Source organism: Archocentrus centrarchus, chromosome 8 (genome assembly GCF_007364275.1).
Source record: "Archocentrus centrarchus isolate MPI-CPG fArcCen1 chromosome 8, fArcCen1, whole genome shotgun sequence".
NCBI classification, from domain to species: Eukaryota; Metazoa; Chordata; class Actinopteri; order Cichliformes; family Cichlidae; genus Archocentrus; species Archocentrus centrarchus.
The window spans coordinates 2,670,069-2,683,554 of record NC_044353.1 but is presented as its reverse complement, the minus strand read 5'-3'; the positions used below and the strand labels follow the sequence as shown (position 1 = coordinate 2,683,554).

At 41.4% G+C, this 13,486-nt stretch overlaps 1 protein-coding gene across 1 annotated transcript; it reads left to right on the top strand.

Moving 5' to 3' along the window:
- The first annotated feature begins 1,985 nt into the window (after positions 1-1,985).
- On the top strand, positions 1,986-11,269 carry LOC115785089 (ceramide synthase-like). The gene is made up of 6 exons (XM_030736548.1): positions 1,986-2,157; positions 2,590-2,673; positions 4,617-4,842; positions 6,111-6,206; positions 7,306-7,415; positions 9,739-11,269. Exons 1-6 carry the CDS (start codon positions 2,039-2,041, stop codon positions 9,977-9,979), a joined length of 876 nt encoding a protein of 291 aa, XP_030592408.1. The 5' UTR covers positions 1,986-2,038; the 3' UTR covers positions 9,980-11,269.
- Positions 11,270-13,486: the final 2,217 nt, after the last annotated feature.

Sequence of the window (13,486 nt, the reverse complement as noted above, 5' to 3'; positions counted from 1 at the left end):
TACAGGGCCAAATACATACATTTATGAAGTACAGCAGTCACTTCTCTTTCCAGAATAAAAACCCGAGTATCCAAAAATCCACATGTGAGCAGTTCAGTCATGCAAATTTGAGAAGTTTGCAGTTTTTAAAGCACAAAATTATCCTGAACTAGTTTAAGTCACATAAAGCTGATGAATCAGCTCCAATCTTCAGTTTTTGTGACCCACACAGGTACCGCACGAACACTGGCCGAGGCCCATCGATCATCTTTACACACAGAAATCTGAACTCAACACAATCCTCACAACACAACAACAGCAAACCCACGAGTCTGAGTTTGTACTCAAATCAGTCGGCTTAAACCTTCAAAGTAAGGTGGGTGTGTTTACAGCGAGCGGCGGGTTTGGGTGGGTGCTTCCTGCTGCAGGGATGTGGGAACCTGATGCTGAGCGAACCCTTCGCCCTCCTCCGAGCTTCATACGTTTACACGAGGCTTGATTCAGTCTCATCCTGTACTCGGACCTGATCTCACCTGACCTGTGCCCGAAAGCAGGTTTCCTCTCCCTGCCTTTCACAATAAAAGCTTCTTGCAGCTGATTAAAATAACTTATTGCAAATTGTATGAATAAAATTAAATCTTTTAATTTTTAAAAATTTTAATTTTTAAACCAAGAAATTCTTTAAAACAGTGGTTTCCAAAGTGGGGGCTGTGGCCCTCTGGTGGACTGCGAAGGTACTGCAGGTGGGCCGCAGTAATCATATAAATTCATTTTGAAATTACAAGTATGCTTAGTTATTTATTTATATGAATGTATTTTGTCGGGGGGGGGGGCACTCTTGACTTTGGGAGCCACTGATTTAGGAAAACAAACTTGCATGAATGTTTAAAGTTGTTTAAAATAACTAAATGTTATTCATTAAATGATAGTAAACATGTTTGTACATGATTGTCACACAAGACAAATCTCAAGATTTATTACTTGAAGTGACTTCACATGATTTTAATTCTGTAACAGGATGAATGAAGTATCTCTGATCTGAATTCCTGTGTATGAAGTATGTTCATACTGTAGTTCTGGTACTTTTACAGAAGTATCTGAAAACTACTTCACTGCTTTTTCTGCAGCAGTTAATTTGGGTCCATTCATGATTTCATGTGTAATAACCTCTGTCATCATCATCATCACATCAATGTTAGAGGCTTAAACTGAAGAACACAGCTGCAAACGTGGGAACTATTAATTTATCTCCATGAAGCACATTTAATACGCTCCACTTGTATTTTCACTTTTTTCAGTCTCACCTGTGAAGCTCTTCCACAGGTGAGCCACTGTTAGTACTCATGTTTATGAAGTACTCACAGTGCAGTCCTAAGAAAAAAAAAGTGGTGCATTTATTGTTTTTTAATCATTATTTTGAAAAATGTATAAACTAGTAATTTAATGTGTAATGCTTCAGTTTATAAAGTCACATTAAATCAGCTAAAATAATAAAAATAAATGAATTATATGTTCATTCACAAGCACATTTATATTCAGTGTGCAAATTCATTTATAATTCAACTGTTTTTTTATATATATAAACATGATTTATGTCCAGTTGAAATTAATTCATGTATTTTACATTGTAGTTTTTTTTTTTTGTACATCACAGAATTATTTTCCTTTTAAACGCCTTTATGCTTTCCAGAGAATAAATAAATCGAGGAGCACATTTTTAATATCCTTAAATAGATTTATTTCTTATATGATTCACAGAGTTATGTCTGTATTAATTTTCGGTACCCTGCAGAAAGCATGAAGTCCTTCCTGCAGACGGTGGCTGACCTGTGAAGTAAAACCTTCTCATATTTCTGACTGATTTGCAAACATTCAGATGATGTAAATAACCTGCTGACCGGCCTTGAAGCCCCGCCTCCTTCCTGCTGCTCCCCCACCACCTCCACTGACAGGTGGCAGCAGGAGGCTCCTCCCCCCGCTTCTCTTCTACCAACCTGTGCTCTCCGAACCCTCCACATCCATGCAGAGGAGGAGAGAGTAAACACACACACATTTAGCCATGTGGGCCCTCGTGGCTGCCGGCTCCATCTTCTTCCCCGGACTCTTCCTCCTGTCCAAACAGACTCTGAGACAGCTGATGGGATGGAGCGAGGGGGACGCTGCTGTGGTGTCAACACGGTAGGAACACACACACACACACGCTCAGATTTAGTGTGGATCGTGGGGCCTGTCGTCACCAGAGCAGAGCAGAGTCCCACAGTGTGAATCAGCTGTAAACTGAACTGATTTCTTCCACACAGCAGGAAACACTGCAGACCCCCCCCCCCCCAAAAAAACAAAACAAAAACAAAAAAAACAATCAGCCTGTGTGTCACACTCGTTTTGTGTCTTTTTGTGGTCATTGTGTATCTGTGGTTATTTTGGGTCTCATTTTTCTCATCTTTGTGTTCAGTTTGTGGGTCCAAACATGAAGCTTTGTGCTATTTTGTTGAGTTTGTGTGATGATGTAACCTGATGACGTTCAGTATATCTGCTGTTGAAGGTCTTTAAAAACAAACGATGCATCGTTTCACCTGATTTGATTATTGAACGTCTCGTTTGTGCTCTCAGCCTGGTGTCGTCCATCCAGGCCGTCATGGCCTCCTCGGCCGGCTGCATCATCATCTCGTCCTGCAGGGACGTCATCGAGGACAGGTGAGGACTCCCGAACCTTTGTGGTCCATATCAGCATCAGCCTTCTCATCCAAAGCAAACCTGGTGCAGATTTACACTATAAGAGCACAAACAATCCTGCAAATGTTTCAGCAGCTTCGTCTGAAACATCTCGGCGCTCTCAGGTCTTCTTCCCATTCTCAGACTGTTCCTGTGGATTCTTGGTTTCGAGCTGCAGGACTGAAGTTGTGCGTTAGTCATCATTCAGGTTTTGTTTTAATTACTGTGATAAAGAACATGAAAAATATCCTGTAATGCAAACAGTGTCTGATTTTTATGGAGGAAACTTTAAATGCTAAAATAAATTTCCTTTTTTTTTTTAATAGAAGCTGCAAAAAGCTCTCAGACTAATTAGAACTTTGTTCCTTATTTCTAGTGTAAGCATTAATCTGGATTATCCTGAAGAGCCTTTTATTATCCAGAAATAACAAATGTCTTTAAAGTCCTTTGAAGGCCGTTTTCACTGCTGCTGTATGAAGCTTTCAGGGAGGGAAACACCTCGCAGGATCTTCATGAAGCAAATCTCAGCGTCAGCTGGTAATCTCATTAACCATCTGAGCCTAATTTGCAGCAGCAGCAGCAGCAGCAGGGTTATTTCAGTCTGAGAATAATCCTGCACGCTGAGCATGATGGGAAATGAAACGTCGTGGTGGTCAGGTGGTTTCCTTATTTCCCAGTCAAAGTGGAGCGAAGCTTTCAATCTGAGCTGAGCTGCATTTGGTTATCAAATCACACCACAGGCAGCGAGCAGCAAGGAACTCTGGGAGTTTGGACTCTTCAACAATCCTGCAGGAAGTTCAGTTTAGTAAATACACGTTTACCTCAAAAACAGGGGAGAAGGAAGCATTTCAATGCTTTACGTCAATAGTACAAAAAACCCTGCAGTGAAGCTTCCACAGACAGCTGGGGTCAAAGGTTACCATGGGCGTCAATGTGGGGGTAATTTGAGGCTTTTAATGATTTCTTTGAACTTTTCTTTTTCCAGAGTGGAACGATTGACCAGGTGCTCATGTTTGAATATATTCTGGATTTCTCTGATTCTCACAGGCTCAAATATAAACTCACACTCAAATCTTTACTACGATACCTTTGAGCAAGGCCGAGGCCCGTTAACGTCTCGTTAGGGAGCTGGTAGTTTCTCTTTGTCAGCATTAACAGGATTGGTCTGACAGCACTCAGTGAAGATCTAAGAAGGAGTCTGTAGATGTCTTTAAAGCATGGTGGAGGGAGCATCATGCTCTGGGCTGTTTTGCTGATAGTGGTGCTGGTACATTGCACAAGGTGGATGGAATAACGATGGATACCTTACTGTGACACTCGTGGCCATCGAAACGTTTGACCACAGCTGTACATATGAGCAGAATCTACTGAGATATCATTAGAGAGAGCTCATAATTGTTCAGTAAGATAACATATAACATGTTTCACTTCAGTGTTTCCAGCCTCACTGTGAAGCTCCTGTAAGGAGACTTTGGTTGTTCTCCAAATCAGTATGAACTGCTTTTACTTCCAGATATCAGGCTCATCAATAACTGATATTCAGTAACTCTTCATGTACTCAGTAAAGAAATCAGATCTTTAAGTCTGTCCAGCTGCAGCTTCACTGTTCTGGTATCAAGGAGGAGCCAGATATTTCTCCCAGGAGCTGATGGAGACCACAACATTGAGCTAAAAGAGAAGAAATATTAGTGATATTAATTAAATAAGAGTGGTGCGTTGGATCTGCTCGTTTATTCCTGAAAAGAAGTTCAGTCAGGAGGAATGATTTTGGTAAAAGAAACATTTTCTTCTGTTTCTTTCTTACATGGTTTACATCCAGGAAAACAGCCTGAGTATGAGTAACATTAAACTGTACCACAGGAGAGCATCCAGGATGCACCTGATGGTGTAGCATGAACTCCTCTCTCCTCCTCCTTCCTGCTCAGACACTGGCTGACTGACGCCTACATCCTCTTTGCTACACCGTATTTTGCCTACGACATCTACGCCATGTTCCTGTGTTACTGGCACAAGCTGCAGGTCAAAGGTCACGAGGAGGTGGGTGATGGTGCCGGGTCGATGGGAGCCGCCGTAGTTGGTTACCTGCGCAGGGAGGTCCTCATGGTGCTGCACCACATCTTCATGGTGACCTTCTGCTTCCCCGCCTCACTGGTAACTATGACAACACCCAACACGCTGACTCTGATCATAGACTGTACACAAAGATGGAAGCGTGTCGCCCTTACACCTGCACTCATTCTTGTGTTTGGCAGTGAGCGGTGACTCTGGTGAACAAAGGTCTATGAGAAAATTAACCTGCAGCTCACCTGATCTCTGAGCTCACCTGAACACTTTCCTGATGAGTTTATGGTCCCAGGTGCTGGTTTCAGGTCTTATTGCATTAAACACATGAAATTTGGAAATGATGGTCCCATTAGAGTCAGAACGGACCAGAAAACAGGAGGACTCAGGGGAGTGTCTTTGTCACCAAGCTGCAACCTCCAGGGCTTCAAAAATCAAACCAATGCTGAAGTGCCAAAAGCTGCAGTTCCTCTAATGTCCACTAGAGGCTCCAGCAGTGAGTGATACAGAAACTGATTTGGTCTCTGTAGATAATTTCCCCCTTCCTAACGGCTGGATGGGGAGGATATTTCTATAACTCACCTGTTTAAATAAAGTTTGCATTATTGGGGGTGTGGCCTTTCTGACTGACAGGTGGATGGCGACACAGATGGGTGTAACTGCTAGCTGTCTGCTAGGCTTTACCTCAGCTAACTGGAGTCCCTGAACTGGACCTCTGGAGCATGTTTGTGCTGTTGGAGCCTTTTTAATGAAATTATCTGACCAATAATAGATTAGATTAAACTTTATTAATCCCTTTAGTAAGATTCCATCAGGGAAATTAAAGTTGTTGTTTGTTTTTTAGATTAGAAGCCTCTCTCCTTGCAGATGGATCTGTTGCATATATCCATGCATGCCCGTCACCTCTTCGCTGTGTGCCAGTGAAGAGGCAACGGGCCAATAATATTGCTGCTGTGCACTTCATTGGACTAACAGACCGTCCAAGAAGGAGGAGCTCCAGTTTGGGTGCACAGTGAAATTCTGGGATTTTAATTGGAAGTTACTGATTAGCAGGTATCTGTGTGATGCTCCCACACATCTGTGATAACTTACCTAGCTAGCATTAGCTGAGGACTTAGCACCCTGTGGTCCAAATCTGATCACTTCACTTCTGACTCCAAAAACCAGCATGACTGTGGATAAAATGCTAACACTGAGGGGTTCACGGTGTTAAGGGTGACAACATGGTGGCTACGTCCATCTTTTATGTACAGTCTGTTATAATTATATATAATAAAAATTTCTCCTTCCTCTGTGTGTGTGTGTGTGTGTGTGTGTGTGTGTGTGTGTGTGTGTGTGTGTGTGTGTGTGTGTGTCAGCTGTGGAGGCAGGGTAAAGGTGATTACTTCCAGGGCGTCTTGTTTCTGGCTGAGCTCAGCACCCCGTCCGTCTCTCTGGGGAAAGTCCTGATCCAGGTAATCCACCACCACAACCTCCACCCTCTTTCATTAAGCTCTAAAGTGTGTGTGTAACAATTCATTAAAGATTCTCTTGGGGGGGGGGCATCATGCGAGGCTGAAATCTTTTGCAGCAGAAATAAAATGACTTTCTTTGCTCACTTTTTGAAAAATCGAGTCATGTAAAAGTTTAGTAGAGCAGTGGAATCATTCTGTGTGCTTCATTTAACAGGAAATTTACTAATCAGAAATTTGTAAAATTAGAGTTGAAATACTTGAAACCTTATATCCTCAGACTCTGCCCTGAATGAAATAATTGGTGCTAAATATGAGCTGAACAAAAAAAGCAGAATAAACTTTCAAACCTAACAAACTTCCTGGTCTGGAAAACCCACCTGGTTATCGGTCTTTAGCGCTGGCTCCTCCCACCCCTTCATGCATTCAGCAGGTACATCGTTCACTCATGAAGAAGGTGCATTCAATCCTGATGTTATCGACCCGTTTCTCTGCTCGTCTGTGACCAAAGATCCTCTCAGACTTCAGTGATAGTGTGGGAACACGTGATGATCTCATTGTGCAGCACAGAAATAACTGCAGTGAGATAAATTTATCTTATTGGATAAAACAGATAAATGGGGATAAACTGCAGTTTATGTTATTACTCAGCATATAAATGTTAAATTTCACAGTAATATCACATCATGAGTGAAGTATTGTGATAATATCGTGCTGTAGGGCTCGTGAGGCGGCTCTGCAGCAGTAAAGAACAAAAACCTCTCTGGTTCCTTCAAACTGCATATTGGAATTTTTTTTTTAAGTATTAAAGCAGAAGTCTGATGTTTTATATTTTCTCACTGTTAACTGGGTAAAAACACAATGAGCTTCACTGACCCACATCTGACTGTGACCTCAAACACACAATTCAGTTTATTCTGGATCAAAATAGAATTTAACTGTTTTAAATGCATTTTAATGAGCTAAAATAAAAATGTGGAGCTTTTTTTTGTTATTTTGTTTGATAAGATTTCATCTTCAGCAGGAACCTGTTCAGGTGTGATTTTTATTGTTATTCAAACGGCCTGTTTGGCTCATCTTCATCATCTCTTTGTGTCCTCAGTATAAGAAGCAGCACACGCTGCTGCACAGAGTGAACGGAGTCGTCATGCTGCTCACCTTCTTTGGCTGCCGGGTCTTACTCTTTCCCTACCTGTACTATGCCTACAGCAGGTTAGCCCCGCCCACCTCTGCATTTACCAAACAAACAAATGAACAAACTGTTTTTTGCATAAAATTACAGCATTGACCAAAAAAACCAATCACTGATTACTGGAAATCTAAATATCAAATCCTGATTTATTTTATAATTTCATCACATCTTATAAAAGAGACACAAATAAACAAACAAGACAAAAATATTAGAGTTGATCATTTATTTATTCATTCGTTTATTTTATTAAGTAAAAAATGATCCAGTGTTACAGATCCTATAATGGGCCAAAGGATTTCTTTCTAATCTTGTAGGATTTTCAGTTAAAAAGGTGAAAGTGGTTTTTGTCAAATCAATTTTACATATGTGGCACCAAGTCACAACAACAGCCGCCTCAAGGTGTGTGTCGAGGAAGAACAGGTGAGAGAGAGAACAGGTGAGAGAGAGAACAGGTGAGTGAGAGAGAACAGATGAAAGAAAGAACAGGTGAGAGAGAGAACAGGTGAGAGAAAGAACAGGTGAGAGAGAGAACAGGTGAGAGAGAGAGAACAGATGAAAGAAAGAACAGGTGAGAGAGAGAACAGGTGAGAGAGAGAACAGGTGAGAGAAAGAACAGGTGAGAGAGAGAACAGGTGAGAGAGAGAGAACAGATGAAAGAAAGAACAGATGAAAGAAAGAACAGGTGAGAGAGAGAACAGGTGAGAGAAAGAACAGGTGAGAGAGAGAACAGGTGAGAGAGAGAGAACAGATGAAAGAAAGAACAGGTGAGAGAGAGAACAGGTGAGAGAGAGAACAGGTGAGAGAAAGAACAGGTGAGAGAGAGAACAGGTGAGAGAGAGAGAACAGATGAAAGAAAGAACAGGTGAGAGAGAGAACAGGTGAGAGAAAGAACAGGTGAGAGAGAGAGAACAGGTGAGAGCGAGAACAGATGAAGGTTTTTCACATTTGCTGAAGCAGCCAAAAAACAAACCCAAACCTGTTGATGCTCATTGTGCTAAAGAAGGTCAAAAGACAAACAGCACATTCATAAATATGCCCACAAACATTGTAACATGTTATATGTTTGCTTTTAAAGAAATATACAAACTGATCACCTTTAAATTTGAGTTAACTTCAGAGGGGCGAGTTTAGAGTGACCAGTGCGCTGTGATGAAATGCAGTCATAAAACTAACAAAGCCTGAGTCACATGAACCCTGTGAAACATCAAAGAAAAAGATTCTCACTTCATTCTAACATGAAAATCTCAGAAAATCTCACAATGAATGAGTGAGATTACTGTAATGGTAAAGGTGCAGGTTTATGTTCTGTGTCAAGAGACAAAAATCAGCTTTTTGTCACATTTCTGTGACACACACACACACACACACACACACACACACACACACACACACACACACACACACACACACACACACACACACACACAACAACAACACCTGAGCATAAAAACAGGTGCCAGGAGTCAGTAATACACTTTACACTGATCTTAGTCAAGTAATGAGTAAGTGTGATTACACGTCTGAGTATCAGGCAAAAACAAACAAGCAAACAGGCAGCTCAGTATTCAGCTCATGAAATGTTGATATGAACAGAGGGAATTTGTCTTTTTGTGTTTCTAATTTCAGCTACTTTTGTCTCTGAAGATTAAAAATATCAGGCGAGTTCCCAGGAAGTTATTAATTAAGAATTTTCTAAATAACTTGTAGAAAGTATCATGTAAAGATGATGTTTATCCTCAGAAATGATTTTTTTCCAGCCGTGTCTTCAACTCATGTGATTTTATTTAGAAAAATTACATAAGATCAGCATTAAAACTCACACCTGTTAAGAAGCAGCCTGTTGTTGTTGTTTTTATGAAACATGGTTCATCTTTTGTATGAAATAATTGTGAGTGTTGGTCTTTAGGCCTGTGTGACTGAGGCTCTTAGTGTGAAGTATTCACACTAAACTGAACTCTACTTCATAATTAGTAAAGTTACTCTTGTATTAACTGGTGCTCTTTGGGGTTTTACTAACAGTACGGGCGAACATGAAAGTGTCCCGCATGCACAGTGGAGGACGCAATAACGTCACACGTAGTGAGCGTGCTCAGTGTTTGTGGAAGTAGCAGGACCCAGAATAGTGACGTTTATCAATGACATGCAGGTCGGATGAATGCGACCTGACCGTACAGACACTGGTCGCATTTGAAAAGATCGGATCTGTGTTGTTCAGACTGTCATGAAAAGATCAGATACAGGTTGCTTAAGGGCAAAAAAAGTCGGATTTGGTTCACTTCAGACTGCAGTGTAAATGTAGCCTTAGCTTGACTTTGTCACAGCGCCCCCTGTGTTGTTTTTCAGGCATGCGTCGATGCCTCTGTACCAGGTGCCCCTGGTGGCCCCGTGGCAGTGTAACCTAGGGACTGCCCTGCTCTGGCCCCTTCAGCTCTACTGGTTCACGCTGATCTGCAGAGGAGCTCTCCGTCTGTTCACCAAACACTCAAACTCACCGTCTGCAACTCTTAAAGCTGATGGCAACATGGCCACCAATAATGGCTGCATAACCAATCAGACAGGTGGAGGAGGAGGAGCAAGAGAGTAATTTAAGCTGATGGTGTGACTTCAGCCTACGAGGTAGGACCGAGGTGACTGTTACAAACTTTGGGAACAGATGAGTATTTCTCCTCTTTTGAGGTAACAATCAAAACGAGTGAGCAGGGTGAAGGAAAGCTGTCAAATATCCACCCTTAAATGGAAAGGGGGAACATCGAGGGTGGAAAGAAGAATGTTAAAAGTCCACTGTGAACAAGTTTAATCAGAAGAGACACCGCCTGTTTGTAGACAGATCAACCAAGAGGAATCAGGATTTAGGAATGACTTTGAGGTTTGACGGGATGATACAATGAGCAAACCTGCCCCAGACCTGTAAGGACCAAACAAAATGGAAACTACATGTAACGGTGTGAATTTCTATGGGAGGTTAGCATGAAAATAACATTAGTTTGTTCAAAGGGAACAGAGAAATGATCTCTGAGATAAATTCAACATTAGGCTCACTGTTATTTACTCTGCATATAAACTGCAGTTATTCTATATTATTACTCATTATGCTGATGACACCATCATGTTACAGTTCTGTCCTGATTTTGTATTTTTGTTTTATGGTAAAATCTCCAATATGACCAAATGCCTACATGTAAACAACTTTTATATTCTAAACACGTGTAAAAAATAACTACAGCTTATTGAGTAGCACATTTTCCTAACCACTGATTACAATTATATGATTGTGTAATTAAAAAAAATAGAGTATGATATAGTTGAGAATGGTTTTCAATCAGTTTTTCAAAAGTTTGATAAAGATGTCCCACAAGGATCAACATTAGGCCCACTCTGCAAATAAAACATTTATTCTCCAAATGTAACATCATTATTTATGCTGATGACATGTTTTTGTTGCAGCAGTAAGAAAATCTGAGCAGAAGTTTGTGGAGGAACTTGCTGTTAGTTCAGTCACACAAAGTTATTTGGAAGGAAAACTATTTGCACCTGCAGCCAAAAACTAATTTCTATCCTTGTGTCTGCAGTTTGACTTTGTTAAATATGAAGAAAATCAGAGCAGAACTGCTGTCACAGGTCTGAACAAACAGAGCACCAATCTGTTTATTTGTTCCTTTATTGAAAGGCTTCAATTATTGATTTAAGAGTGAGGAAAAAAGATTTGTGCTCACTGTTTGCACTTTTGTATTATTTTACAATATTTTAAATAAAAACATTTTCAGAAATGTTTTTGTTCTACTTGAACACTAATGTGGCCTCCAAAGAGATGAGAGTGCCAGCAGTGGCCCCCAGCTCGTCTGAGTCTGTGACCCCTGGGTCAGGACTCAAAGGTTAAATATTCCCTCCCTATTTTTGCACCCTGAGAAAGGAGCCAGCAGAAACTGGTTTGGAAGAGGGTCAGTCACAACATCTGAGTTCCCACCTCTTCCACACAATCACTGTGCACTGTGCTCACTTTTCTTTAAATCCAGTTAATGCTGCTGCAGCATCTTCATAAATCTGGCTCTTAGTTTGGAGCCTTGTGCTAAATTGTGCAGCTCTGAGCAGAATGGGCTCATCATATGAAGCCTCATTGGCCACGTCCCAGTAAAGCCAGTGACACGCTGCAGTTTGTTGCGCCTCTATTGTAGGTGTTACGGTACAGGGGTCAAAGTTCAAAGAAGACGTTTTTATATCTACAAGTTTGAAGTGACGTTGATTTAAGAAGCAAAATCACATTTTACTGCACGCTTCAGTCCAGCTTTGATAAATCCCACATTCTGCTCCAATGACTTTATCAAACACTTAGAATAGAGTCAGTGTGAGCTCACTGGGAACTGTGTCCTCTGATTACTCTACACATTTGTTTGGAATGACAATAAAAGGACACGAGGGAAAGTCTGCTCCACTTACTTTTACATATGCAGATTGTTGTCATTTTTACCTGGAATGAGCTGAATGAGTGGAGTGGAGCAAATGAAAAGTGTACAGTGACATGAGGAGATGGACCTGAGCTGGACTGACCTGAGGTCAGTTTTTCATCAGCATGTGAGTGAAGAGTGAGGAGCCCAAATGCAGACCTGCAGGCATGCGTCAAAGGAAAAGCAGCTTTTAAAGGGAAAGCAAAATCCATAAAGAAACTGAGGAACATCAGAGGAATACTGGGAGCCAGGAAACTCCAGGAACAGTTCCAGGAAACAGGCTCTGGGTAACCAGGCTGAGGGGAAGAGGATGGTGTGACAAAGGACCATGGATGTCAGTTCCCCTCCAGAAACCGACCGAGGCTCCGGAGCTCAAACAGCTGATTCATCCATTCCTGAAGCCACTGAAAGGATTTGGCAGCTGCTTCTGGAACTCGTTAGTTGCTGGAATTCTTTTGAAATGTGTCACCAGCAGATTTCAGATCCTAACTGTGGTGAATCCAGCGTCGGAACATCCTGACGTCTTCCATTATTTAAGGAGACGGCTGTCAGATGGAGTCCCACTTCAAAGCAGTGCAGTTTGTGAGCTCACACTTCTCATGTCTGCAGCTTTTTGCTCTGTTTGAGCTCCAAACTCATCAAAGTTGGTAGTTTTTAAAGCAGATTCCCACTCTGGAAGACACAGTGGAGGATGGAGGGTTTCAAAAAGGACAAAGGACTCCATCCAGCTCAGTTTCTCCACCTTATTTGGAGCATTTGATCAAAGTTCACAGTCTGGCCCACAAACACAACAAGTCACGAATGGTTCTTTCATTTTTTCCCCTCTTCCCTGAAGAACAAAGATAAGAAATCAGGTTTGAATTTACAACTATAACCCAACATTTTTGGGGTCACAAAGAGGATTCAGGTTGGAGACGATTAGAACCCCTGAGGGATTTGGGAACACCGCAGTTCAGGAAACACCAAAAAGCAGCCACTAAATGAGATCAGCAGCTGTTTTTCTGCATCATTTTGGTGTTTCTGAGAGCAGAGCAGAAGGTTCTGCACAGGTTCTAGGAAAAAAAGAACGAAACTGTCGTCTCACCCTGAATAAAGAACCTGTGAAAAATAAAGGGTCCTGATTGATTTTAAAAAAGGATCAAATGTGTGTGTGTGTGTGTGTGTTTGAAGAGGCTGATGGAATTTTTGTTTTATTTTCTTTCTTTTTCTGCTTGAAGAGATCAGCATAAGTAGAATGCAGTAGAATAAAAATAGAACAGTGTGAGAATAAAGAATATCAGAGATGATGTGTTTGAAGTGAATCAGTGAAAAGGAAAAAGCCGGCTCCTCATGGCAGTTACCGCTGGTGATATCGAGGTCCAAATGAAGGCTTCTGGGCCCAGATGATGTCAGGTCAGCTGAGGCCATTAGAGGGAGGCTCATTGGCTCCTGGCACAGGTCACATGTCACTTGAAGATTGAAGGCGGAGTTAAATCCGTAGGTCCATTAGTCACAGCCTTCGGTTGGATGATTAGCGCACATGCTCCTGAGATAATAAAGGCAGATTTTGTCCAGAATTGTAAATCATGCGTATAGCTGTAGTTAGTGCATGGATGTGATCATTCTCTGCTGTAAATGTTGCTTTTTAGATGTTAGGAGTATAATTCATT